The 27,131-nt window shown below is 41.6% G+C and overlaps 5 protein-coding genes across 7 annotated transcripts; 1 reads left to right on the top strand and 4 right to left on the bottom strand.

Annotated features, from left to right (window-relative positions):
• Nucleotides 1-33: 33 nt before the first annotated feature.
• Nucleotides 34-4,599, top strand: LOC5521543 (nuclear receptor-binding factor 2). Of its 3 annotated transcripts, none has more exons than XM_001641289.3 (4): nt 34-171; nt 2,248-2,332; nt 3,363-3,403; nt 3,833-4,599. In XM_001641289.3, exons 1-4 carry the CDS (start codon nt 151-153, stop codon nt 4,514-4,516), a joined length of 831 nt encoding a protein of 276 aa, XP_001641339.1. In that variant the 5' UTR covers nt 34-150; the 3' UTR covers nt 4,517-4,599. The 3 variants fall into 3 exon arrangements, with proteins under 3 accessions (XP_001641339.1, XP_032222496.1, XP_032222497.1); XM_032366605.2 differs by lacking the exon at nt 34-171 and adding an exon at nt 1,924-1,979; XM_032366606.2 differs by lacking the exon at nt 34-171 and having other exon boundaries at nt 2,016-2,409.
• A 172-nt stretch (nt 4,600-4,771) lies between these two features.
• Nucleotides 4,772-5,587, bottom strand: LOC125567912 (splicing factor 3A subunit 2-like). The gene has a single exon (XM_048728921.1). It carries the CDS (start codon nt 5,585-5,587, stop codon nt 4,772-4,774), a length of 816 nt encoding a protein of 271 aa, XP_048584878.1.
• An 8,003-nt stretch (nt 5,588-13,590) lies between these two features.
• Nucleotides 13,591-14,106, bottom strand: LOC125567911 (extensin-like). Its single transcript, XM_048728919.1, has one exon. It carries the CDS (start codon nt 14,104-14,106, stop codon nt 13,591-13,593), a length of 516 nt encoding a protein of 171 aa, XP_048584876.1.
• A 670-nt stretch (nt 14,107-14,776) lies between these two features.
• On the bottom strand, nt 14,777-16,404 carry LOC116605550. The gene has a single exon (XM_032368271.2). It carries the CDS (start codon nt 16,087-16,089, stop codon nt 14,956-14,958), a length of 1,134 nt encoding a protein of 377 aa, XP_032224162.1. The 5' UTR covers nt 16,090-16,404; the 3' UTR covers nt 14,777-14,955.
• A 148-nt stretch (nt 16,405-16,552) lies between these two features.
• Nucleotides 16,553-26,529, bottom strand: LOC5521424 (putative ammonium transporter 1). The gene is made up of 11 exons (XM_048729293.1): nt 26,328-26,529; nt 25,647-25,766; nt 25,089-25,178; nt 23,584-23,814; nt 23,239-23,345; nt 22,835-22,966; nt 22,413-22,542; nt 22,208-22,311; nt 20,376-20,514; nt 20,020-20,241; nt 16,553-17,375 (listed from the first exon to the last, which is right to left on the bottom strand). The coding sequence occupies exons 2-11, from the start codon at nt 25,747-25,749 to the stop codon at nt 17,164-17,166; spliced, it is 1,470 nt and encodes a 489-aa protein (XP_048585250.1). The 5' UTR covers nt 25,750-25,766; nt 26,328-26,529; the 3' UTR covers nt 16,553-17,163.
• Between the last annotated feature and the right edge of the window lie 602 nt (nt 26,530-27,131).

Here is a 27,131-nt window from a genome sequence, read left to right as displayed (position 1 = left end):
AATGTGTAGGTCACCAAATTGTGGGGTCGCTTGGTTACTGCTCAAAAGGAACTGGGATCGATATTCAAAATGGTGGACGGAGTATGAAGAGGACCTGTTGTTGTTGATGTCCCATTTTGTTGTTTTCGTCCTCTTCCTGTTTGTATCATTATGAATAGCCCTCTGAACTCGGTATGTATAAATTCCATGTTGCCAAGAACGCTGATATAAGCTTGCACTGAATTAAAAATCACGAACGTTGGGCAGTCGAAAATCTATTGACCGAATTTTACAGATAAGTTATGCTGTTTCTTATTACGTACAATGGTCCGTACTATGGATAAAAGTCATAACACCTTACTTCTTTGTTGTCTAGAAATATAGTAAAAGCATTAATCGTAGAGAAAGTAATCATTTAAGGAGACTGATCGATGTCAATAAATGGCCAAGAAAACTGTTTATAGATCGAGATTACGGTCGGTGTATAGCCGGTGGATCGAATTGTAAGCTTATGTGATAAATCACCATCATCAAGCTCATAAAGAATTTTTCTGGCATTTTGATATTTATACGATAATTATCACTCATCTAAAATCGGATATAAATCAGATATTTCTTTACAGGGTTTTAGTATCAGACATTTAGCTGATATTACAACAAAGCTCACAAATTTAATTACTGATATATATCAGATACTATAACTTTAGAAGAAAAAAACTTTAGAACTGCTGTGCTCAACCTTGATTATTGCATCTCACGACTTGATAATATCAGATAATATCACATATAGACTCCTTCTACAAACGTGACAGTCAAAGTAGATTTTGTAGTCGAATACCTGATAATATCGAGGGGTCCAGCAGAGATGGCGAAGGAATCTCTATAGACATCTAGTAGATTCTAATAAGATAATCTCTGATAATATCACAATATCGAGGAGTCCAGTAGAGGGAAGGAGGGTATCTAAATAGACATCTAGTAGATAATAATCAGATAATCTCTGATAATACCACAATATCGAGGGTCCAGCAGAGGGAAGAGGGTTATCTAAATAGACATCTAGTAGATAATAATAAGATAATCTTCGATAATATCGCAATATAGAGGGGTCCAGCATGGGTAAGGGGAATATCTTAATAGACATCTAGTAGATTCTAACAAGATAATCCCAGATAGTATCACAATATCGAGGGGTAAAGCAGATGGAAGGAGAGGATCGAAATAGACATCTAGTAGATTCTAATAAAATAATCTCCGATAATATCACAATATCGAGGGGTCCAGCAGAGGGAAGGAGGGTATCTAAATAGACATCTAGTAGAAGATAATAAGATAATCTACGATAATATCACAATATTGAGGGTCCAGCAGAGGGAAGGAGGATATCTATATAGACATCTAGTAGATTCTAATAAAATAATCTCCAATAATATCACAATATCAAGGGGTCCAGCAGAGGGAAGGAGGGTATCTAAATAGACATATAGTAGAAAATAATAAGATAATCTTCGATAATATCACAATATCGAGTGTCCAGCAGAGGGAAGAAGGGTATCTAAATATACATCTAGTAGATGACAAAAAGATAATCTCCGATAATATCACAATATCGAGGGAAGAGGAGAGGAGAGGGGTCTAACCACTATCTAAAGGCCTGGCTAAACAGTGAAACATGTTTGTCAAACATTGCGTTTGATGCAAATGTTTGTACGTTTAGCCACCTACAAAACATGGCACTCAATTGGCTTCCACAACACGTAAAGATGTTTGAACGAGATCAAAACATTTTCATCAAACATTTGTGTTGAACGCAAATGTTTTATTGTTTTGGCACTCATCACACAAAACACCGCGCGCGCTTCATGATTTTATCCAATCACTGCTCGAAATTCCCATAGCGCCACTTTGATCTCTCACGTAATCATAACGGAAAAAGTGAGGATGCTCATGTTTTATGAAAATGTTTTTGTGTTTAGCCACACCTCGCAAAACATGCTCGTGTGAGTGTTCGATTTCAATGTTTGACAAACATGTTTGCGTGTTTAGCCCGGGCTTAATAGCATGTAATTAGAGGAAAACAATGATAATATCCTAATCTGAATATCAGATATCAGTGATAATCGATATCGTGCCTATCTCTGAGGCTACAGGCCTGCATGCCGTATCCAAATTTCTGGAGATCTGAAAGGCCTCACTTTTAAAAGGGGAAAAAAACTTTTACAGGGTACATAGTTCATAACTGTATGTTGCATCTTTTTAACACTACAGGCTCATCTTCAGGAGAGAAAAGCAGAAGCTCTTCTCAACTCTTTCAAGTTTGCTGATGCTATCAGTTGTCACCAAAAAGCGGCAGGTAAATTATATTCATGCAGCCTTCATGCAGAATCCAGAATGTTTACAGACTCACCAAGTCACAGAGAAGTGTGTTATGTGAGTTATGTAACTGCAGCTCTCAATATTCTGCCATATCTCGCTGAAGATTTCCAACTGCTAAACCACCTTCTGTCATTCAAAATTCTTAAAGCATTTTTATTTGCCAGCTCCAAAATGTTTTTCAATGATACAACCTCTCCATATAGAAAGCTCTCGCAAACAAATCCACTTATAGATCTCACAAGGGTGTAAGATAAATTGTGCTATGCAAGGGAATTACACTGTTTCAAATATTTTAATAGAAAATAGGCAAAATGACGATTTTCTTTAGAATATTTTTTTAGTGATAAAAATTGCTAAATAGCCAGAGATTTTGTGCTCAACGCCGAAGAAAAGGGTCCAAATTCTTGAGACTCCCGCCTAATGTGGGAGAGTTGACAGGTATGCCATAAGAGGCTTAAGGGTCTGACCATTTAAAGCACTAAATGTATTCTGTTACCGCATTTACTCATATATAATACACACTTATGTATAATGTATAAATTGATGTTTGAGGTCATTTTCAAAAAAAAAAAAAAAAAAACAACTAGGAAAGTAACTATATTTGACAAAAATCCTAGATGGGAAGTATGTTGAAAAAAAGGGGTTACCTTTGCCTCATAGACATTGTAAACAAGTAGACTTTCTTGCCAGAGTCCTTCACGGTGCACTCCAGATTTTTTTGTTGATTTAGGTTTGGTATGACAAAATGATGCCTCACAGTGTTTAAATAACTAGGCTAATTGTTTACCTCTCAAACAAGAAGTTTCATGTATAGTATGCTCCCCAATTTTGGAGGTCATTTTCGCATTAAAAAAGGTTGTATTTTAATGAGTAAATACGGTAATTTGAATGAAAAGCATCTGATACAATCTGAGAACCATCTTGAAATAAAAGAATAAGGGTTGTGTCTAAGCCCTGTGTTGCTGAGATATATTTTCTTTTGATGGTTGTTGTTTTACTGTTTACAGAGTACATAATGGAGGCAATGAATATGACCAAAGTTGCTCAGGTGAGTCTACCAGAGAAAACTCTCCCTGTTTACCTTATCTAAGTGTAATATCAGAAAGGGAAAATTATTCTGTGAAATGAATTGTATGAAGAATATATTTTTTACTTACTACAGGAATATACTTTCAAACCACAACGTTTCACAGTCTCATAACTAGAGGTTGTGAACCGGTTTCATTTACTTCCCCACACTTTGAAAAACTCTAAAATCACTCTCAGCCCTTTCTATCAACTCAAAATGTTCCTTTGTTTAAATGTAAAAGGTAAGTAAGTATACTTTTCAGTATACTGACAGTACTTGACATGTACACTAGCTAGCATGTGAGACTTTTGAAGGACCCACATGTGTAAAAATTATAAAATGTATGTATTATAACTTTTACAGTGTATCAATTTGTGTTGATACCACTTTGTTTTTCCTTACGGACAGGCTCTGATATCCCTGCAACTACAATATGAGGACCATATCCGGCAAGAAAAGGTCATCAAAGATAAATGGAAGCACTACAACTTACACCAAGAGCAACTGAAACAGCAACATGAAAACAAACTAAGGGAGATTGACAAGCGAGTCCTTGTTAGTGCAATCACCAGTAAAGATACCACACCAGCTCAAGATTGTGAAACTTGTAAAGATGAGGGAATGACCACTAGTACTTGTAGCTTGGTCATTTCAGCTGAGAATTTCTCAGTGTCCTCTCTGAGCTCAAGCACAGAGCTCTTTCAAACTAAGGAATCCGGAGATCCACAATCGAACCTGAACACACAGGTGCGGGAGCTGCAGATACAAGTGTTGTCACTAACTCAAGCCTTGGAGGATGCCAACAGGGAAAACACAAAACTAAAACAAACCATTCTTCACATTAAGAATGTTACAAAGGAAAAGTTTGATTTTGACTTTGATGAGGAGAATAGTGGTCAAGTTTGTATGGTGGAGCAAGAAGCTTGTCATAAGGGTGAGGATTCCTCTTCGCAAACAGCTGTGGGAAATTGTGGACACTGCACAGATCATGAAAAAGATCATTCAGTCCATGGAGATGATACCAGTCCCACAAGTGATCTTCCACTTCCTCCTCTAGAAATGCCACATTTCTCTTTTGGAGATAATAGATAATAACAACAAGTTTGATTACTTTTCCTTCATTGTAGCTACCGTAACAATTTCTATGCACAGTAAAATCTAGAGTATAAACCCTATCCTAGAGTTTGATTAATCCAAGTGATGAATGAATTTTACATTTAGGATGCCTACGCACACATATAAACCTTAAAGCCATAAGGAGTTTAGTTTGAAGAAGAAATGCAGAAAGCACTTCAAGGGATTGTTTTCAAGACTAGCAGCGTTCTGCCAAAGCACACATGCACAGTGCTATAACTTGGGGCAGAGTGCTGTAACTTGGGGCAGGGTGCTGTAACTTGGGGCAGGGTGCTGTAACTTGGGGCAGGTTGCTATAACTTGGGGCAGGGTGCTGTAACTTGGGGCAGGGTGCTGTAACTTGGGGCAGGGTGATGTAACTTGGGGCAGGGTGATGTAACTTGGGGCAGGGTGCTGTAACTTGGGGCATGGTGATGTAACTTGGGGCAGGGTGATGTAACTTGGGGCATGGTGATGTAACTTGGGGCAGGGTGCTGTTACTTGGGGCAGGGTGATGTAACTTGGGGCAGGGTGATGTAACTTGGGGCATGGTGCTGTAACTTGGGGCAGGGTGATGTAACTTGGGGCTTGGTACTGTAACTTGGGGCAGGGTGATGTAACTTGGGGCAGGGTGATGTAACTTGGGGCAGGGTGATGTAACTTGGGGCAGGGTACTGTAACTTGGGGCAGGGTGATGTAACTTGGGGCATGGTGATGTAACTTGGGGCATGGTGCTGTAACTTGGGGCAGGGTGATGTAACTTGGGGCTTGGTACTGTAACTTGGGGCAGGGTGCTGTAACTTGGGGCAGGGTGCTGTAACTTGGGGCATGGTGATGTAACTTGGGGCAGGGTGCTGTAACTTGGGGCATGGTGCTGTAACTTGGGGCAGGCTGCTGTAACTTGGGGCAGGGTGATGTAACTTGGGGCAGGGTGATGTAACTTGGGGCAGGGTGATGTAACTTGGGGCAGGGTGCTGTAACTTGGGGCAGGGTGATGTAACTTGGGGCAGGGTGATGTAACTTGGGGCATGGTGATGTAACTTGGGGCATGGTGCTGTAACTTGGGGCAGGGTGCTGTAACTTGGGGCAGGGTGATGTAACTTGGGGCAGGGTGATGTAACTTGGGGCAGGGTGATGTAACTTGAGGCAGGGTGATGTAACTTGGGGCAGAGTGCTGTAACGTGGGGCAGGGTGTTGTAACTTGAGGCAGGGTGATGTAACTTGTGGCAGGTGTTGTAACTTGTGGCAGGTGTTGTAACTTGGGGCAGGGTGATGTAACTTGGGGCAGGGTGTTGTAACTCAGGGCAGGGTGATGTAACTTGGGGCAGGGTGATGTAACTTGGGGCAGGGTGATGTAACTTGGGGCAGGGTGCTGTAACTTGGGGCAGGGTGCTATAACTTGGGGCAGGGTGATGTAACTTGGGGCAGGGTGATGTAACTAGGGGCAGGGTGATGTAACTTGGGGCAGGGTGATGTAACTAGGGGCAGGGTGATGTAACTTGGGGCAGGGTGCTGTAACTTGGGGCATGGTGCTGTAACTTGGGGCATGGTGATGTAACTTGGGGCAGGGTGCTGTAACTTGGGGCAGGGTGCTATAACTTGGGGCAGGGTGATGTAACTTGGGGCAGGGTGATGTAACTAGGGGCAGGGTGATGTAACTTGGGGCAGGGTGATGTAACTAGGGGCAGGGTGATGTAACTTGGGGCAGGGTGCTGTAACTTGGGGCATGGTGCTGTAACTTGGGGCATGGTGATGTAACTTGGGGCAGGGTGTTGTAACTCAGGGCAGGGTGATGTAACTTGGGGCAGGGTGCTGTAACTTGGGGCAGAGTGCTGTAACTTGGGGCAGGGTGCTGTAACTTGGGGCAGGTTGATGTAACTAGGGGCATGGTGGTGTAACTTGGGGCAGGATATTGTAACTTGGGGCAGGTTGCTATAGCTTGGGGCAGGGTGCTGTAACTTGGGGCATGGTGCTGTAACTTGGGGCAGGGTGCTATAACTTGGGGCAGGGTAATGTAACTTTGGGCCAGGGTTTTGAGGGAAACAAGCAAATAATGAGGAGTGCGTTAATAGTCATGGCTACGGGTCTAAGGAAAGGATTTTTAGTTCACTTGTCGCACCAACTTCAAATCGAGACATAATAACCATGATGGTTTTACTACAAACATGTACTATTGCACCTCCAAATAACAATCCGAGTGAGAACTCTATCTATCTCGGGGGAGCCCGCGCCTCCACGAGCGACGCTCTTGTAAAACGGTGACAACTTCCGTCTGTTACCGGGCGTTCTCGTTGTTTTGATGGTAGACGAAAAGATATTCAAGAGAGTAGTTCTGATCTGTTGTTAGCGATTCTGGGGAATTCTTCCATCATCTCATCCTTGTAGAACACATCCTGGAGCGACTCTCTGTCCCCAGAGTATCGCGCAAAATGCACGTAGGGCTCTATCTTCGGATGGGGTAAAACTTGTAGACACGAAGTCAAACCAAAATTGTCCCTATAACTAACAGGGTTATGGATAATATACTCAAATAAAGTGCGGCTCCGGTAAATATGAGGGGCGCACGCTTTCTCTCTCACGGCGGCGGTTTTTAGGACGTCCTCAAAATCGCCGCAATTCTGTGGGTAATCTCGATGGCGAGGGTTGAACACTGTGATTGAGGGTAGCATTATAGCTTGACCGCGAAATTTGATCTCTAGCGCTATTTCAATGTCCCCTTGGGCGTGCCACCAGCACTGCGCGTCATAGGACTCGTTATAAGGCAATAGGTGGTGAATGGCATCTTTGTGGAATGCGTTCAACAGGGGATCGAAGTGGAACATCGCATAATAAGATGAAGGTCGTGGTTTTCTACGACAGTGCTTTAGCACGTATTCCTGCCATCTTGCCTGGTTGTAGACACGATAGTTCACAAACCCTACAGCAGGCTCGACATTCAGTAAGAAATGCTCAAATGAGCGTATCTCGGTGATTTTTTTCATGTCTTCAGTTGCTCTTTTGTTGTAAGCCATACGTATGTCGTCGTCGAGAATAGAATCAAAAAGCCCAAACTGTCGCGATCTCGTAGCAGAACAATGAATACAATACACCAAAAACTGGAAATCGACTCTGCCAAATTTTCGTCTTTAATAAGACTTCTTCAGGGCAGACTGAAGAAGGTGAATCGTTACAAGCTTATTTACATCAGAATAGTGGCGCGAGACGCAAAAACATTACAACTGACAAAAACGCGCATTTTGAATAGCGCGCGCTATGGATAAAAAGAATTTCTTTTTAATAATGAGTCCTTTCGTAACCACGCCTCAAAGCTGACAATCGGCCAAAAAATGGTAATGATGTAAATATCCTGATCTTTTTTTCTTTAAGTTGATGAGCTTGTAGAATCCTTCCTCCATCAGTCCTCGGGAAAATCAATACGAATAGAATCAAAAAGCCCGCGATCTCGTACCAGAACAATGAATACAATACACCAAAAACTGGAAATCGACTCTGCCAAATTTTCGTCTTTAATAAGACTTCTTCAGGGCAGACTGAAGAAGGTGAATCGTTACAAGCTTATTTACATCAGAATAGTGGCGCGAGACGCAAAAACATTACAACTGACAAAAACGCGCATTTTGAATAGCGCGCGCTATGGATAAAAAGAATTTCTTTTTAATAATGAGTCCTTTCGTAACCACGCCTCAAAGCTGACAATCGGCCAAAAAATGGTAATGATGTAAATATCCTGATCTTTTTTTCTTTAAGTTGATGAGCTTGTAGAATCCTTCCTCCATCAGTCCTCGGGAAAATCAATACGAATAGAATCAAAAAGCCCGCGATCTCGTACCAGAACAATGAATACAATACACCAAAAACTGGAAATCGACTCTGCCAAATTTTCGTCTTTAATAAGACTTCTTCAGGGCAGACTGAAGAAGGTGAATCGTTACAAGCTTATTTACATCAGAATAGTGGCGCGAGACGCAAAAACATTACAACTGACAAAAACGCGCATTTTGAATAGCGCGCGCTATGGATAAAAAGAATTTCTTTTTAATAATGAGTCCTTTCGTAACCACGCCTCAACGCTGACAATCGGCCAAAAAATGGTAATGATGTAAATATCCTGATCTTTTTTTCTTTAAGTTGATGAGCTTGTAGAATCCTTCCTCCATCAGTCCTCGGGAAAATCAATACGAATAGAATCAAAAAGCCCGCGATCTCGTACCAGAACAATGAATACAATACACCAAAAACTGGAAATCGACTCTGACTTAAAGAAAAAAAGATCAAGATATTTACATCATTACCATTTTTTGGCCGATTGTCAGCTTTTAGGCGTGGTTACGTGTTGTTGTCCCAGGTCCAATTAACACACGATGGACAAAATAAACATTCATTAGAAACAGTATTAAGAGAAACACTTTTCGTCCCTTTTTGATCCTTCTAAAGTACAAGCCCATATTATTGACAGTTATTATATGTAGTAAGAACCTTGAGAAGGTCGTAGCGATATATAGTGGCACATTAATGTCATGGAAACTAGGCGGACTGGCGAGCTATTCTAAATCCTTTTGACAGACAATACTCTTGTTTGCGCTACACTAGAGGGCCAATGAGACACACTTATCGAAATCCTCACTTCAATATCGTCGCCCACTTCAACTAGCCACTTCAAGATTTTATACCGATTTCCCTATTGTTACATCAATTTTTTTTAGCTACAAATTCAAATGATAAACAGGAGACGGGAAGTGAACGGTTATGTTTCGTGTCAATATTCGTCAGGTGATATCTGACGGGGGAAATTGGAACCGTCTAGTTATTTTCCTTTTTCATTTTTTAAACGAATTAATAAATCAAAAGGAAATTACTGATTTTGATTCGCTCGATTCTTTTTTTTGGTGGGGATGGGGGATTTAGGTAAATTTAGACAATAACACACCAAAGATTTATTACACAGCTAATCGACGCTTAGAAACAGGACTCGTGCTACTTATCATAAGTCAGATCCTTTTAGGGACAAATATCCGGACATTAAACTAATGGGTGATATATAAATGATGTGACATGTTCCCAAATCGAACTTGGTTTGAATAGCACTAATAACAAACGTCAGATCTACATGGCTTGAACGTGTATATTTTTTTATAATTGTGTAGTTCCAGAAAATATCCATACCCCCCCCCCCCCCCCCCCCCCCCATTGAGGGAATTGGAAATTCCGGGGGGTTGGGTGGGGGTAAATGCCCAGGGCGCCCAGGGATTTCCAGAAGGGAGGGGGATGGGGGGGTAAATGCCCTTTTTAACAGTTAATGTATAATTTTTTTTCCAGGGGGTTGGAAATTCCAGAGGGGTGGGGGGTCATACCTCCGAACCCCTCAATAGGAAGGGGGGGGGGGGGGTATGGATTTTCTGGAACTACACATTATAAGGCAGTCCCAAATATGTCCTTTGAGAGGTTCCTAGGGGAGTAACAGAAAAACAGTGGTATAATATTAAAAAAAGAGGCTAACATACATTGAATGCTAGGAAGCTTAAATCCTGTCATTTTCATTTCTTTTGTTTTACTTACTACAGGAATATACTTTCAAACCACAACGTTTCACAGAGGTTGTGAACCGGTTTCATTTACTTCCCCACACTTTGAAAAACTCTAAAATCACTCTCAGCCCTTTCTATCAACTCAAAATGTTCCTTTGTTTAAATGTAAAAGGTAAGTAAGTATACTTTTCAGTATACTTGACATACACTAGCTAGCATGTGAGACTTTTGAAGGACCCACATGTGTAAAAATTATAAAATGTATGTATTATAACTTTTACAGTGTATCAATTTGTGTTGATACCACTTTGTTTTTCCTTACGGACAGGCTCTGATATCCCTGCAACTACAATATGAGGACCATATCCGGCAAGAAAAGGTCATCAAAGATAAATGGAAGCACTACAACTTACACCAAGAGCAACTGAAACAGCAACATGAAAACAAACTAAGGGAGATTGACAAGCGAGTCCTTGTTAGTGCAATCACCTGTAAAGATACCACACCAGCTCAAGATTGTGAAACTTGTAAAGATGAGGGAATGACTCGCCCCATGACAGGTAATCCGGAATCCGGAATCCATGAAAAAATGAGATATGGGATCCGGAATCCATGAAAAAAATGAGATATGGAATCCGGAATCCATGAAAAAATGAGATATGGAATCCGGAATCCATGAAAAAATGAGATATGGAATCCGGAATCCATGCTGCTGGGATCCGGAATCCACGAGAAAAAACCCACATGGAATCCGGAATCCAGAACCCTATTGGAGAACCTGTCATGGGGCGACATCATGGTGGCTAAGGCACTGAACTAAGACTTCGTCGATGGTCAGAGACGTTTGTGATAAATCCGACTTGCAAAGCTGTCTTATCAGTGATTCCAGACATGCATGAAAAACCAAGAAGAAAGGCCGAGGTAGGTTCCCACAGATATGCATGAAAAGCCTTTAGGAAATACCACAAACAAAACGCCGATTCTTTGTGTTTGAACCAAACGGCGTTTAACGGTTAAATAATAAGTTTTTATTGTTCCTTTTTTTCTGGCCAAAATTTTTTTTTTTGTGCGGCAACAAGGTCTCTTGTCGGCACCCAACTACGGTGTATTTTAGGTATAAGCTGCCTGGATATATAGTGATTCATTGATCACTTGTGGTTCCTGTTGAGGATAGCGGGAAAATAGATAACCGTGCAGTTTACAAATCTAGTGTTATTTACAATAACAAAGGGTGAAATTAGTTAGGTTGCACGCATTACTGATTTTGACCGCCAATCCGTTAAACATCCCGTGCCATTTTTTTTTTTTTTGCTGAAGCAACCCTATAAAACACTTTGTATTTGATTTGGCTAAAGCGATATATCAAAGTAGTTATTATTAACGCATTTTGTTGATCATTATATTTTAGATTAAATAGTGGCTCCTTTCTAATATTAATACATGGCTCCATAATGAAAATTGGCGGGAAAATAAATAATCCCCAACGGCCGCATTTGAATAAATATTCCTGGTATTAAATAACAATCTTCTCTGTCGCAAATTTCTTATTAATTTCGAGGTATAAAAAATTGATTGAAAACATAACGTTGCAATTGACTACGGGCCCTTTAAATGTAAGACTTCCAGGCGGTAAGATTTGTGTTTTTTCTTATAATAAAGAATGCTCTGGGAATACGTTTTAGTCTTAACTATAATGCATTAAACTCATGGCTGGGCGCTTAGACAAAACGTACGGGTTGCCGAATTCTGGTTAGGTTGAGATTCGACCATAGAGCGGTTCCACAATGTCGATTCCTTTGTTTGATTGTTTTTGGGTATGCAGTTTAACAATAGTCATACTAGTCATAATAGTCATAATAGTCAAGGTACAAAGTGCATATTGCCTTTCTTTTTCCGTCCAAATGGCGGAGGGAACACGAAATCTAGAAATGGCTAGAAAAAACTTTATGGTCACAGTAATATATAGCAAGAGATAGGGGAAAATGAAAATGGGAGGGGCAGAATTATTTTTGGAGGTTGTAAAAAGTTCGAAATGTGATGACCTGATCCTAACGCTACACAAAACTGTTGTGCGCTAATATTTAGTCAACCGATTTTCTCAAATTTATGGCTGGTTGGTTTGATAACCGAGAATTTATATTGCAAACCAGCATTTCGAATAAAATGCACGTTATTTGTTTAATTAATTCCCCCTTGGCCGCCAAAAAGAGGGTGACAAAATTGAGCGTAGATAGCGAATGCTACATGCAAAGTGCGCGCGTACGGTTTTTTTTTCACGAGTTGTACAGTATCAAAAACAACGAGTGAATAACAACTGTTTAAAGCACTTTCCATGCTGTATTTTGTTTGTTATGAACATACTGAGAAATTTATAATAAACTTATTACATAACATTTTATTAGACTTGGCTGCAGAGGCTCCGAGGTTTTTGCTGTTCGACGGTTAAGTTGAAGACAGACAGAAACTTACATTGAAATGAATCTGTCTCGCTAATGTCACGCACGAGACTGTATGTAGCTCATGTTACAAAAGTAGTGCACTTTTTAATCTCTAAAATCTCGACATCTATGAAATAAATTACTAAATGGAAAAACCTTGTTCGTTTTTTATGTACTCGTTGATGCGTTGGGATTGAAGCCATTCAAGTGCAGTGAAAAAAAAATCGTTCGTCCAATCAGAACCGCGAACGACTTTTCTTCACGGTGAAAAAACATTGTTTGCGTCTCTGATTTGCTGAGACCAGTGAACGAACGAAAATTTACTGAATATGTTTTCAGTGTCGCCCCATGACAGGTAATCCGGAATCCGGAATCCGGAATCCTATTGGAGAACCTGTCATGGGGCGAAATGACCACTAGTACTTGTATCGACTTGTAACTTGGTCATTTCAGCTGAGAATTTCTCAGTGTCCTCTATGAGCTCAAGCACAGAGCTCTTTCAAACTAAGGAATCCGGAGATCCACAATCGAACCTGAACACACAGGTGCGGGAGCTGCAGATACAAGTGTTGTCACTAACTCAAGCCTTGGAGGATGCCAACAGGGAAAACACAAAACTAAAACAAACCATTCTTCACGTGAAGAATGTTACAAAGGAAAAGTTTGGTTTTGACTTTGATGAGGAGAATAATGGTCAAGTTTGTGAGGTGGAGCAAGAAGCTTGTCATAAGGGTGAGGATTCCTCTTCGCAAACAGCTGTGGAAAATTGTGGACACTGCACAGATCATGAAAAAGATCATTCAGTCCATGGAGATGATACCAGTCCCACAAGTAATCTTCCACTTCCTCCTCTAGAAATGCCACATTTCTCTTTTGGAGATAATAGATAATAACAACAAGTTTGATTACTTTTCCTTCATTGTAGCTACCGTAACAATTTCTATGCACAGTAAAATCTAGAGTATAAACCCTATCCTAGAGTTTGATTAATTCAAGTGATGAATGAATTTTACATTTAGGATGCCTACGCACACATATAAACCTTAAAGCCATAAGGAGTTTAGTTTGAAGAAGAAATGCAGAAAGCACTTCAAGGGATTGTTTTCAAGACTAGCACCGTTCTGCCAAAGCACACATGCACAGTGCTGTAACTTGGGGCAGGGTGCTGTAACTTGGGGCAGGGTGCTGTAACTTGGGGCAGGGTGCTGTAACTTGGTGGCAGGGTGCTGTAACGTGGGGCAGGGTGTTGTAACTTGAGGCAGGGTGCTGTAACTTGGGGCAGGGTGCTGTAACTTGGTGGCAGGGTGCTGTAACGTGGGGCAGGGTGTTGTAACTTGAGGCAGGGTGCTGTAACTTGAGGCAGGGTGCTGTAACTTGGGGCAGGGTGCTGTAACTTGGTGGCAGGGTGCTGTAACGTGGGGCAGGGTGTTGTAACTTGAGGCAGGGTGCTGTAACTTGAGGCAGGGTGCTGTAACTTGGGGCAGGGTGCTGTAACTTGGTACCAGGGGGCTGTACTTTGGGGCAGGGTCCTGTAACTTGGTGGCAGGGTGCTGTAACGTGGGACAGGGTGCTGTAACTTGGGGCAGGGTGCTGTAACTTGGGGCATGGGGATGTAACTTGGGGCATGGTGATGTAACTTGGGGCAGGGTGCTGTAACTTTGGGCAGGGTGCTGTAACTTATGGCAGGTGTTGTAACTCAGGGCAGGGTGATGTAACTAGGGGCATGGTGATGTAACTAGGAGCAGGGTGCTGTAACTTGGGGCAGGGTGCTGTAACTTGGGGCAGGGTGCTGTAACGTGGGGCAGGGTGCTGTAACGTGGGGCAGGGTGATGTAACTAGGAGCAGGGTGCTGTAACTTGGGGCAGGGTGCTGTAACTTGGGGCAGGGTGCTGTAACTTGGGGCAGGGTGCTGTAACTTGTGGCAGGGTGCTGTAACGTGGGGCAGGGTGATGTAACTAGGAGCAGGGTGCTGTAACTTGGGGCAGGGTGCTGTAACTAGGGGCATGGTGATGTAACTAGGAGCAGGGTGCTGTAACTTGGGGCAGGGTGCTGTAACGTGGGGCAGGGTGCTGTAACTTGGGGCAGGGTGCTGTAACTTGGGGCAGGGTGCTGTAACGTGGGGCAGGATATTGTAACTTGGGGCAGGGTAATGTAACTTTGGGCCAGGGTTTTGAGGGAAACAAGCAAATAATAAGGAGTGCGTTAATAGTCATGGCTACGGGTCTAAGGAAAGGATTTTTAGTTCACTTGTCGCACCAACTTCAAATCGAGACAAATAAACCATGATGGTTTTACTACAAACATGTACTATTGCACCTCCAAATAACAATACGAGTGAGAACTCTATCTATCTCGGGGGAGCCCGCGCCTCCACGAGCGACGCTCTTGTAAAACGGTGACAACTTCCGTCTGTTACCGGGCGTTCTCGTTGTTTTGATGGTAGACGAAAAGATATTCAAGAGAGTAGTTCTGATCTGTTGTTAGCGATTCTGGGGAATTCTTCCATCATCTCATCCTTGTAGAACACATCCTGGAGCGACTCTCTGTCCCCAGAGTATCGCGCAAAATGCACGTAGGGCTCTATCTTCTGATGGGGTAAAACTTGTAGACACGAAGTCAAACCAAAATTGTCCCTATAACTAACAGGGTTATGGATAATATACTCAAATAAAGTGCGGTTCCGGTAAATGTGAGGGGCGCACGCTTTCTCTCTCACGACGGCGGTTTTTAGGACGTCCTCAAAATCGCCGCAATTCTGTGGGTAATCTCGATGGCGAGGGTTGAACACTGTGATTGAGGGTAGCATTATAGCTTGACCGCGAAATTTGATCTCTAGCGCTATTTCAATGTGCCCTTGGGCGTGCCACCAGCACTGCGCGTCATAGGACTCGTTATAAGGCAATATGTGGTGAATGGCATCTTTGTGGAATGCGTTTAACAGGGGATCGAAGTGGAACATCGCATAATAAGATGAAGGTCGTGGTTTTCTACGACAGTGCTTTAGCACGTATTCCTGCCATCTTGCCTGGTTGTAGACACGATAGTTCACAAACCCTACAGCAGGCTCGACATTAAGTAAGAAATGCTCAAATGAGCGTATCTCGGTGATTTTTTTCATGTCTTCAGTTGCTCTTTTGTTGTAAGCCATACGTATGTCATCGTCGAGAAAGATGTAGTATAGATAAGCGCTTCTTGCTTTAACTCTTTTGTACAGGTTATTTCGACCGCTCGCCCAGCTAGTGTTTGGCGCGAATGTGTACTCCATGTGGGATGGGGGGCCAACTTCACAGATCTCCTTGAAACTCAAAGCGATCACGTCACATCGACAAGACGAGGCATTTCCAAGAACCTCCGGTAATGTAATATACCCCGGTAAACATTTTTCAGTCTGTACAAGGTATACAAATAACTTCTTTCCGGACGGTAAGTGTATTCTGTTATTGTGCTCCAACTTCGGTTCTTTAGAACGCGTACTTGTTGTTGTCCCAGGTCCAATTAACACACGATGGACAAAATAAACATTCATTAGAAACACTATTAAGAGAAACGCTTTTCGTCCCTTTTTGATCCTTCTAAAGTACAAGCCCATATTATTGACAGTTATTATATGTAGTAAGAACCTTGAGAAGGTCGTAGCGATTTATAGTGGCACATTAATGTCATGGAAACTAGGCGGACTGGCGAGCTATTCTAAATCCTTTTGACAGACAATACTCTTGTTTGCGCTACACTAGAGGGCCAAAGAGACACACTTATCGAAATCCTCACTTCAATATCGTCGCCCACTTCAACTAGCCACTTCAAGATTTTATACCGATTTCCCTATTGTTAAATCAATTTTTTTAGCTACAAATTCGAATGATAAACAGGAGACGGGAGGTGAACGGTTATGTTTCGTGTCAATATTCGTCAGGTGATATCTGACGGGGTAAATTGGAACCGTCAGTTATTTTCCTTTTTCATTTTTTAATAAATCAAAAGGAAATTACTGATTTTGATTCGCTCGATTCTTTTTTTTGGTGGGGATGGGGGATTTAGGTAAATTTAGACAATAACACACCAAAGATTTATTACAAAGCTATTCGACGCTTAGAAACAGGACTCGTGCCACTTATCATAAGTCAGATCCTTTTAGGGACAAATATCCGGACATTAAACTAATGGGTGATATATAAATGATGTGACATGTTCCCAAATCGAACTTGGTTTGAATAGCACTAATAAAAAACGTCAGATCTACACGGCTGAAACGTGTATATTTTTTATAATTGTGTAGTCCCAGAAAATATCCATCCCCCCCCCCCCCATTGAGGGGATTGGAAATTCCGGGGGTTTGGGTGGAGTAAATGCCCAGGGCGCCCAGGGATTTCCAGAAGGGAGGGGAGGGGGGTAAATGCCCTTTTTAACAGTTATTGTAAAAATTGTTTTCTAGGGGGTTGGAAATTCGAGAGGGGTGGGGGGTCATACCTTCGACCCCCTCAATAGGGGGGCGGGGTATGGATATTTTCTGGAACTACACATTACAAGGCAGTCCCAAATATGTCCTTTGTGAGGTTCCTAGGGGAGTAACAGAAAAACAGTGGTATAATATGAAAAAAGAGGCTAACATACATTGAATGCTAGGAAGCTTAAATCCTGTCATTTTCATTTCTTTAAAATGCTGTTAGATGACCTCGGTTATATTTTCACTCTTGTCGGATTTCCCGATAGAAACTACTTCAACGATGCCAACTTTGGATGTTGATTGGTTGCCGCCCTTGCTCTGTCCTAGCAAAAAGCCGCCTGGGCCCAGTCTTTGATCCTCTTCACCGTTCCATCCATCGCCGTAACTCACCACGGGGTAGGCTGGCTCGCCGTGCTTAGGGACATCGAGGCCTATACATGGAATCCCAGACATGTCAAGGGTGTATAAAAGTAACTTTTCAAATTCGAAAAAGTTGAACTGTTTTCGGTGAAAGCATTGGTTCCAAAATGAAGATTGATAACGATGGTGAATGATTATCATGATGATGATGATGATAAGGAGTATGATAAGGAGTATGAGAACGGTGAATAGTGGTGATGATGATGATGGTTATGATGATGATGCAGCCTCACAGCCTGGAGACGTTCCTAGGCCTTTTTTCGGTCCGGGCTTAACTGGCTTAACCCATTGACTCCTGGCTTTTTTGGAGCTGAATTTACAAAAAAACAGAGTGAAAACAGATACCTCCCCCCCTATTCTGAGTTTTATACAGCCCGTCAAAGTCAAACACAGCTGCACCTAGTCAGCGATATCCAAGCTTTCCAACAGTGCTTTGCGGTCCCCACTTTTAGTCCCTCGTCGTTGTGCTGAAGCCAGCACAAGTTGATGGTTGCTTGTATTTTTCATCAAAAATACAGCTATTAGCATATTAGGAGAGTGTCTCAGGACATCATGAAGTCTTTTGGGGCATAATTGAGTGCTTTGCTTATGGATATTTGCAAGCAAAGGTGGATTCATGATGATTTTTTCTTGTTTGGCTTTGCCCGGATGAGAAAATAATTTTCTAATGAATCACCACAGCTCTCCTAAATACTGTCTTTTCTGAAACCAAATTGATTCCAAAATTGTTTACACTGCTATTCTGGGTCTGTATGACCTGGAATTGATTTGTTTGGCTTCGGGGTGAAAACACCATCTGACTTTGGGGAGAGGAGTGTTGACTGGCCCTCCCTTCGTGAATTTTTCCCCTGGATCTCCCGGAATGCTTTGCAATACGTAAAGATATTTTCGTGGTTGTACAATCCTTCAAGGAATGGACATTGTGTTTTGAGGCCAAGGAAATGTACCTGGAGGATCAGAATAAAGGTATCTATTTGTGTCTTGAGCTGTGTTTGCTGATCTCTCTCCCTTGTGTGGTATTTTTAGCGTTTTATTGAGAGAGGTGATTCTGCTTTTCTCTCCTTGTTCGATTTGAGATTTGTCAAAGAACCTGTGTTATTATTTGGCTTAAGAGTAGATGCCAACACCTTAGTTGGATGCATATCTGCAAGACCATTTATCCCTTAGACTGATGCCTGAGTATCTTCATCTTGTTGTGTTTATTTTGAATTTATGAATTTTTTGGGTTGTGGGTACTTCCCAAAGCCGGTACAGGCCGGTTGAGGGGTCAATGTGTTAAGGGTGTACTGACATTAGTGTTGCTCAGTAACGACATTGCTACGCTGGTGGCGTTGAGCGCGCGCATATACATAACATGAAATTCGTCATTCACAAGCTTTCCTGAAGTAAAAAAAAAAAACAAACAAAAGTTTGCGTTTCAGTTGATATCAGCCTTTTCGGGTGATGATATTTCTCATGTTTTGTAAAAACGAAGATTCAGCGGAGATTTATTCAAGCCAACCATTTTGAAGCCAAAGTTTTCAATTTTCACTACCTGCGCGCGCTGCAAACACCGGTTGCAAACGCTCGGGGTCAGTACGCAGCTCTTACAAGCTGCAATTTGATTGGGCAAATGAACAATATCCGCAATTCGACACAAAGAACGAGAGGAATAGAGACAAAAGAACTCCTTTGTAGAACAAAGATAATAGGAGACAAAGCAACTGCGTACTTACTTAACGCTCGCGCACGCAATTGAAAATCTTATTTCAAAGTAGCGCGCGCTGTATCAGAATTTTAAAATACTTTTTCAATTTTCATCATGACATGACGGATATCGTTCCTTTGAAGTGTAAATACCACGAAACACTTTTGGAATTTGTTTTTAAACTTCATTTCAATTTCATCATGTGAGATATCAGTGTGTGTGAGCGGGCCGAATGTGCACGCGCGGAATTTATTTCACGTCCGGTTCTGCGTTTTCTAAAAAAAAACTTTTTTGTCGCCAAATCATTTCAACACACAATATTTTTTTCTGTATTCTATTTAATTAAAACCTCCTTCATATAGCCAAGCATGGATTTAGCGTTAATCTGACAGAAACCAGATTAACCTTTAAAAATCATAAAAAAACAATTACTCAATCATTTCTAAAACGCATGCTTGGCTTTATGCACCCATCCCTCAAGATTCATAAAACGTATCCAATATTTGTTTTCGAGCAAAATTACTTGGAATATTTGCTTTTATCTGTATCTATGACGTCACATTATGACGTCACGGGGTAACGTCATCATAATAGTCTGCACACTTTTGTTGGTCTACTTGGCAAATATCAGACACTTATGACTTTCTACAAGGCTTTTATGCTATATTCACTTTTCCTTAGCAACAGATGTCAGTACACCCATAAAGGCAGGTACGACCCTGGTTGCGATGATGGCGGTGATAACGATGATGATAACAAATAATGATTATTAAGATGATAATGGTGCTGTTGGTAATTATATGGTAGTGTTGATAATAATAATAACGACAATTATTAAGATGGTACTGGTGCTGGTCATGTTAAACAAAATGATAACAATGATTACATGTCGTTGTTGTTGATAATTTTACTGCTAAGAAAGTTTAAAGATGACTATTCCATGATGATAGTTATAATGGAAGGCTTACCCTTGATTTCAATGTCTTCAGGAACCCGTAGTTGCCCGACCAGTCGACACGATCCAAACATAATGATGGCACAACCTGCGGACCAGGCCATAATGACTACCAGTCCAAGAATGTTCCAGCCCCAGATATAAAAGGATAATTTATTCCATTGGTATAGAACTCCGGTCTTGTTATTGAACAAGGGTGCAGCTATCAGCCCCCACGCACCTCCGCCCATATGCACTACAAAAGAAAATATCATTGGAACAGTAAAATAAGCTATGAATATTTTGCTGTATGAAATTGGATATTGTCTTAACTAATTTGTACATGATTATTGAAGGTTATAGTTAAAAATAACATTTTCTTTTATGTACCTGGGCATGAATCTAGAGGGTCATCAATTTTCATCTTCAAAATGATGGCGCTCCACAAGATGTACGTCACGCCAGCGAAAATGCCGATAACAAAAGCGCCGTAGGGGTACACGGCATCGCATCCAGCACAGATGGCGACCTTGTAGGAAAACAACAACAGTTGCAACCAATACAGATGGCGACCTTGTGGAAAAACAACAACAGTTGCAACCAATACAGATGGCGACCTTGTAGGAAAACAACAACAGTTGCAACCAATAAAGATGGCGACCTTGGAGGAAAACAACAACAGTTGCGACCAATACAGATGGCGACCTTGTAGGAAAACAACAACAGTTGCAACCAATACAGATGGCGACCTTGTAGGAAAACAATAACAGTTGCGATCAATACAGATGGCGACCTTGTAGGAAAACAACAACAGTTGCAACCAATACAGATGGCGACCTTGTAGGAAAACAACAACAGTTGCAACCAATAAAGATGGCGACCTTGGAGGAAAACAACAACAGTTGCGACCAATACAGATGGCGACCTTGTAGGAAAACAACAACAGTTGCGACCAATACAGATGGCGACCTTGTAGGAAAACAACAACAGTTGCGACCAATACAGATGGCGACCTTGTAGGAAAACAACAACAGTTGCGATCAATACAGATGGCGACCTTGTAGGAAAACAATAACAGTTGCGATCAATACAGATGGCGACCTTGTAGGAAAACAATAACAGTTGCAACCAATACAGATGGCGACCTTGTAGGAAAACAATAACAGTTGCGATCAATACAGATGGCGACCTTGTAGGAAAACAATAACAGTTGCAACCAATACAGATGGCGACCTTATAGGAAAACAACAACAGTTGCGACCAATACAAATGACGACCTTGTAGGAAAACAACAACAGTTGCGACCAATACAGATGGCGACCTTGTAGGAAAACAACAACAGTTGCAACCAATACAGATGGCGACCTTGTAGGGAAACAACAGCAGTTGCGACCAATACAGATGGCGACCTTGTAGGAAAACAACAACAGTTGCGACCAATACAGATGACGACCTTGTAGGAAAACAACAACAGTTGCAACCAATACAGATGGCGACCTTGGAGGAAAACAACAACAGTTGCAACCAATAAAGATGGCGACCTTGGAGGAAAACAACAACAGTTGCAACCAATACAGATGGCGACCTTGTAGGAAAACAACAACAGTTGCGACCAATACAGATGACGACCTTGTAGGAAAACAACAACAGTTGCAACCAATACAGATGGCGACCTTGGAGGAAAACAACAACAGTTGCAACCAATAAAGATGGCGACCTTGGAGGAAAACAACAACAGTTGCAACCAATACAGATGGCGACCTTGTAGGAAAACAACAACAGTTGCGACCAATACAGATGGCGACCTTGTAGGAAAACAACAACAGTTGTGACCAATACAGATGGCGACCTTGTAGGAAAACAACAACAGTTGCAACCAATACAGATGGCGACCTTGGAGGAAAACAACAACAGTTGCAACCAATAAAGATGGCGACCTTGGAGGAAAACAACAACAGTTGCAACCAATACAGATGGCGACCTTATAAGAAAACAGAGATATAGTCATAACCAGCACAGATGGCGACCTTATAAAGAAAACAGAGATAGTCATAACTAGCACAGATGGCGACTTCACAGGAAAACAGAGATATAGTCATAACCAGCACAGACGGCAACCTCACAGGAAAACAGAGATATAGTCATAACCAGCACAGATGGTGGCCTTGCAAGAAAATAAGAGCAGGTCACTATCTCAGTATTCCACCCACGCAAGATCTTACCATTCCGGTGAGTGCTCCATTGATGGTAGTCAACAGACTCCAGTTTTTCCCTGCGCCAGGAATGATCCTCTTGATAAATAGTGCCGTCAAGGCGCCGGCCGATCCTAAACAAATCAATAAGTCATGTCACTCCATCTTAAAAACATTGCGAATCCCGTTCTACCACCTAAAGCAATAATCCTTCTCTAGAAAAGCCATTCCTTACCGGAAATAAACGTGTTCACGACGGCAACAGCAGCAATCTCTGCATCACCAGGGTTAGATATCGAGCCTTGAGATCCGCCATTAAAGGCGAGAAACCCCATGAACAGGATGAACCCTCCCAAGGCAGTCATCTGTGAATGGAGAAAGGACTGCTTAGAACTACCTAAGTTTATGATAAAGCTGTAAGATGATATAACCCAAGGCGGTCATCAGTGGAAAGAGGGAGACTTAAAACTGTTAATTTTATAATAATGCTGTAAGAGTGAAACGATATAACATTACCCAAGGCGGTCATCTGTCTAAAGAGAAGAGACTGCGCCCTTAGTAGAAAGATTATAAATTTTACCGGGTGAAGCCCGGGTGTTTAAACAGCACTATATACTGTCAGACTTTTTAAAAAAAAAAAAATCTTAATTACAGTACCGGCACTGTGTGACCAGGAATTGTAACAGGTTTTCCTTTTACAAAACGGCCAATCCTGGGTCCGAGTATGGCGGCACCGACTAGTGCGCATGTCCCTCCAACAACATGAACAATACCGCTGCCCGCAAAGTCCTGAAAAGAAAAGCGAATCGTCGCTGTGAATGAAACATGACTACGAAAATACATGGACCAACTTCCTTGTTTGCAGGAAAAAAAGTAAAACGTCGCGGTTCATGCAACCCACCTAAAACTGCAAAGTTTATCTTCTGCAACTGCATAAATTCTTTAATATTCATCGTCATTGCTCGCCAAGACTACTTGTGATTATCCCATATTGTTGGGATTGTTCGGTGTACCTTTAGACAATTCAAACCTGCATATAGGTTTCGTCATTAGGCTTTTACCTGATAGGTAACGTCTATCGTCGTGTTGCCGTCTGTGTAACTTATGCCTTTTTTAAGCCAACCTCTTTCATGCCATCCCCAGTGCGATACAACCGGGTAGATAAAACCTGGATGGAATCGTGAAAAGAAAGATTAACTTTAAGTAATGTCACAAACATAAAATAACATACTAAAAAATATGCTTTCTCGGATAACGTGGACGACGACAGGAAACAACAGAACTGGATAAAAAGGTATTCCATAGCGCACGTTAAAATGCGGTCTGAGTTTTTAAGAATCTATCGGAGACGCGGACGTGGAAGAGTATTTGTCGTGTCGAAAGAAGTGAGTATTTGTTATATCTACCTGTCAAAAAGAGCGAGTAGATCAGATACGTCTTGAACTCAGTTCTCTCGGCCATGGCACCGCTGACAATAGTAGCCGCGGTCGCAGCACAAACGAATCGGAAGAACCAACGAGAGAACTTGTCCGTTGGTACATAGGCCAAAGCAAAATTTGAATAGCCAATGAACGAGTTACTCTCAGAACCAAAGGCGAACGCGTAACCAAACAGCCAGTACGCCACGGCGCCAATAACTAAAGAAAATTAAAATGGAAGGTGGAGCATTCATGTTAGGTACCTTAAATTAATTACCTGGCGCCCGTTTCTCGAAACACCCGAGAATTCACGGGCCCGAAAACTTTATTTTGCATTTTTGCTAAAATTTCGCTTTTTTTTTTTTTTTGGACAACCGTTTTCATGTTTTAGAACAGTTTGAACTTCCTCTTGTTCCATATACCAAATGATTACGCTCTCTAGGGCCATTTTAGTCCTGACCTGGGACTCTCTTTGCGCTCGACATTCTGGCTCGCGTGAAAGAGGGTCCAGTATTTATTGCATGCGCGAACATGTACCAATCAGCGACCTTCACGGCAAAAGTTGAAATACGAGCGCGCGCAATAACGGACGTGCCAAAGGAGGGTCGATTCCCGCTAGACTTTGTCGACCGCAGAGCTCTGAAAATCGATCATCGCTAAGTTGAAAAGAATGTTTTGTACATGTGAAGGAATATCAGCGAACTACTTGGGATTTGTTTTCTATAAAAATGCGATAAAGTGTGATAGAAAATCAAATTCAAAAAAGCGCGCGCTCGTCTGAAATGACGCTATTGCCTAAAGCGCGCGCGTAAGAAATAATGAAAACGAAAAAGCTCTTTGATTGATATATTTTCCAGACTCTAATTATCATCTGTCCTGTTCTCAGAAAAGATTGACAATCAAGTATTTACCCACGACCAAAATCAGCGTATTATTTTTTAAATAAACCCTCGCTCGTCCCATTCGCAGCCATCTTGAACTAAGCAACCAGGCCACACCGCATATACGCGGTGTATTTTCGCGCATGCGCATGCAATAAATACTGGACCCTTCAGAATGTCGAGCGCAAAGAGAGTCCCAGGTCTGGACTAGGGCCATTTTTGAAGTTTTGCTGAAGCCAAAAAGCTAGCCGAAAAGTCTTGGGTGACTGCGAGGTCCCGAGAATTTCCTTAATATTTGAGCCATGTGACTATCGGGCCCGAAAAGTTCGGGAGAAAGATCAAAATGTAAGAGAATCATCCTTCACGTGAATTTTAGTGGTAAAATACTCTGTTTGACAATATTTCAACACATTTAGGTACCATAAATGTTATAGGAATTAGCCAGTTTTTTCAAATTTAAGGAATAACACGTTCTCGGGTGTTTCGAGAAACGAGCCCCTGCACTTTATTGACGTACAATAAATTAATACGAACCGAAGAACGGAGAGAATAACAGAACATTATTTTTTTGTTCCCAAAGTCAAAGTCAGTAAAGTGGATGGATTTACTCACAGACATCTAGGGCGTTCTTGATTAAAACATTTGTGGTGTTTTTAGAACGCACAGATCCAGCCTCCAGAAAAGCGAATCCACACTGCATGACTGAAAAATAAAGTCTGTTATTGAAATAACTTTTGCACATTCTTGTCAAAGTCAGGTTCTTTTTGTAGAAGAGGGTGATTCAAGTATAACCCTCGCTGTTTGTTGAGGGGACATCCTTGCCTAGTTTCATAATCTTTTATCTGTAATGCGAGTGTTTTTTATATTAAAGTTTCATTAGAGACTTTGCCCGCAATAACAAGGTGTTGCCCATTATGGCGGGGTGGCAGAGAAAGTGGATCGTATGTGCGTAAATAGTGTGTAAACCAATCTGGCTACTTTTCAACCGAAAAAAATGAAACATACTGATTCGCAGTGCCAGCGCTTGATTCAAGGTAAACACGGTAATGTTTGTTGGTCAGTTCGTTTTGTCCTCGAGAGAACGATTTACGGGAAACACGTCAATATTTTCGCAGCAAGATTGAAAGATGAGTACCTAAATTTGTACCAGAGTCTTTCTTTTTTACTTACAGAATACTGGGATTCCCATGACGATTAGAAAGACTTGATCTTCATTTTTTATATACGAATGCAGGTGATCTCTTAAAGAGCTGAGTGAGAGTCCTTCCTCCATAGTGTAGAATGATTTTTCTTTATAAAAACAAGAAACGTGCCAGTTAAACAATTTCAGTTCTTCTAGACCGTTAATACTCACGTCAAAAAACAAGTGGCTAAAAAAGCGCGCGCATAGAGATGTTTATTTTTGACATCGTAGCTTTTCTTTGCGCGCGCACTCTTGTTAGCTATGATTTCAAAACAAACAAAAAGCAAAATACCAAAGACGCTTTCATACGGCTAGAGAACACGCAAAATGTTAACATAAAATACATAACTATAAATATAAGTACTATGTACTTAATTGTAAACATATATTGTACAATGTTCACCGTAAAATCTATAGGGACAAATAAAAAGCTTGGGCTCCTGTGGTCCACGAGGCACCGAAAGGTTATCGTTTTCAAATTGTTCGACTCTGAAGAGCGATTACAGTAGGAACCTTACGCAACGGCGACGGCAAATCTAGAACTGTTTTTCCCTACTTTCATGTTTTGCGCCACAAACGGTCCCTTTATTATCACAGGGAGCCCAAGCTCAAAGTTTGTGGTTTTAGGGATTTGTAAGAAATTCACAATAAAAACACACGAGACTCACCGAGCTTAGAAGTGATCAATTCATTATCCTCTGTGAAGTTTTTTTTGAGAATCAACTACATCTGCCTGTTTTGCATAATAGTTAGGTGAAACATTGCATTTTTGTAAGAAAAATCGTGTTTGGGGCGAAGATGGTTGTGAGTGAATGAGCCTATCCGTAAGCTCCTTTTCATCTATTATGTAGTGTGATGTTTTCGTGTTTACGTGTGGACGATACCTGTGGAGGGGGTCCGTCGTAACAATCAAAGGTACAAAGGTCACCCGTGGAAAGCACGTGGAAGTGTGCTTATGAAGCCTACAAAGCTCTAAGCACGAACGAATGTCAGTCTCGTACCCAGACGCCGCGCGGTGCATGACGGTCAGGATGCGGTTTCGGGGTCGGAATTCACTTGACGTCTGGCAGTTTTTTATACTTTTTTTGTGCACAAGTCCAAGTGCCTACCTACACACACTCGTTGTAAACCATTTAGTTTTATTTTCGGTTGTTCCCAGTTCAATAAGACGATATTTTCGTTTCGTAAAACCCAAGACGGCGGACGACATTGGTGAGCTCGATACATCATTTCATGAAATGAATTTGGATGGTCTGAATGTTCTGGCACTCATTTGAACTCATACTGCTCTGGTTGGATTGTATTTATCACAAATATACATATAATTCGAACACATACTGTCTTGTACTGTCTTCATGTTCCCTAGAAGAAGCTCAATAGCGAGGGAGTCACTATTTGCACATGATCTTACGCCGAATTCCAAACTCTAGGAAAATATTTAGACTATTTCTGCAGTTGTCATGTGCGCATGG

Source organism: Nematostella vectensis, chromosome 6, assembly GCF_932526225.1.
Source record: "Nematostella vectensis chromosome 6, jaNemVect1.1, whole genome shotgun sequence".
NCBI classification, from domain to species: domain Eukaryota; kingdom Metazoa; phylum Cnidaria; class Anthozoa; order Actiniaria; family Edwardsiidae; genus Nematostella; species Nematostella vectensis.
The sequence above is the reverse complement of the archived record's forward strand: the minus strand, read 5'-3'. Positions and strand labels throughout refer to the sequence as shown.

What these genes read in the sequence shown, in the direction of transcription:
- LOC5521543 (XM_001641289.3), top strand. Translation starts at nt 151, where the DNA reads ATGAATAGCCCTCTGAACTCG. An exon ending in TGAATAGCCCTCTGAACTCG is followed by an intron (nt 172 to 2,247) that starts GTATGTATAAAT and finishes TTAACACTACAG; the next exon opens with GCTCATCTTCAGGAGAGAAA. An exon ending in TTGTCACCAAAAAGCGGCAG is followed by an intron (nt 2,333 to 3,362) that starts GTAAATTATATT and finishes TACTGTTTACAG; the next exon opens with AGTACATAATGGAGGCAATG.
- LOC125567912 (XM_048728921.1), bottom strand. Translation starts at nt 5,587, where the DNA reads ATGCCCCAAGTTACATCACCATGCCCCAAGTTACATCACCCTGCCCCA.
- LOC125567911 (XM_048728919.1), bottom strand. Translation starts at nt 14,106, where the DNA reads ATGCCCCAAGTTACAGCACCCTGCCCCAAGTTACAGCACCCTGTCCCA.
- LOC116605550 (XM_032368271.2), bottom strand. Translation starts at nt 16,089, where the DNA reads ATGGGCTTGTACTTTAGAAGGATCAAAAAGGGACGAAAAGCGTTTCTC.
- LOC5521424 (XM_048729293.1), bottom strand. Translation starts at nt 25,749, where the DNA reads ATGGAGGAAGGACTCTCACTCAGCTCTTTAAGAGATCACCTGCATTCG. An exon ending in CATGGGAATCCCAGTATTCT is followed by an intron (nt 25,179 to 25,646) that starts GTAAGTAAAAAA and finishes TTTATTTTTCAG; the next exon opens with TCATGCAGTGTGGATTCGCT. An exon ending in CGATAGACGTTACCTATCAG is followed by an intron (nt 22,967 to 23,238) that starts GTAAAAGCCTAA and finishes TTTTCTTTTCAG; the next exon opens with GACTTTGCGGGCAGCGGTAT.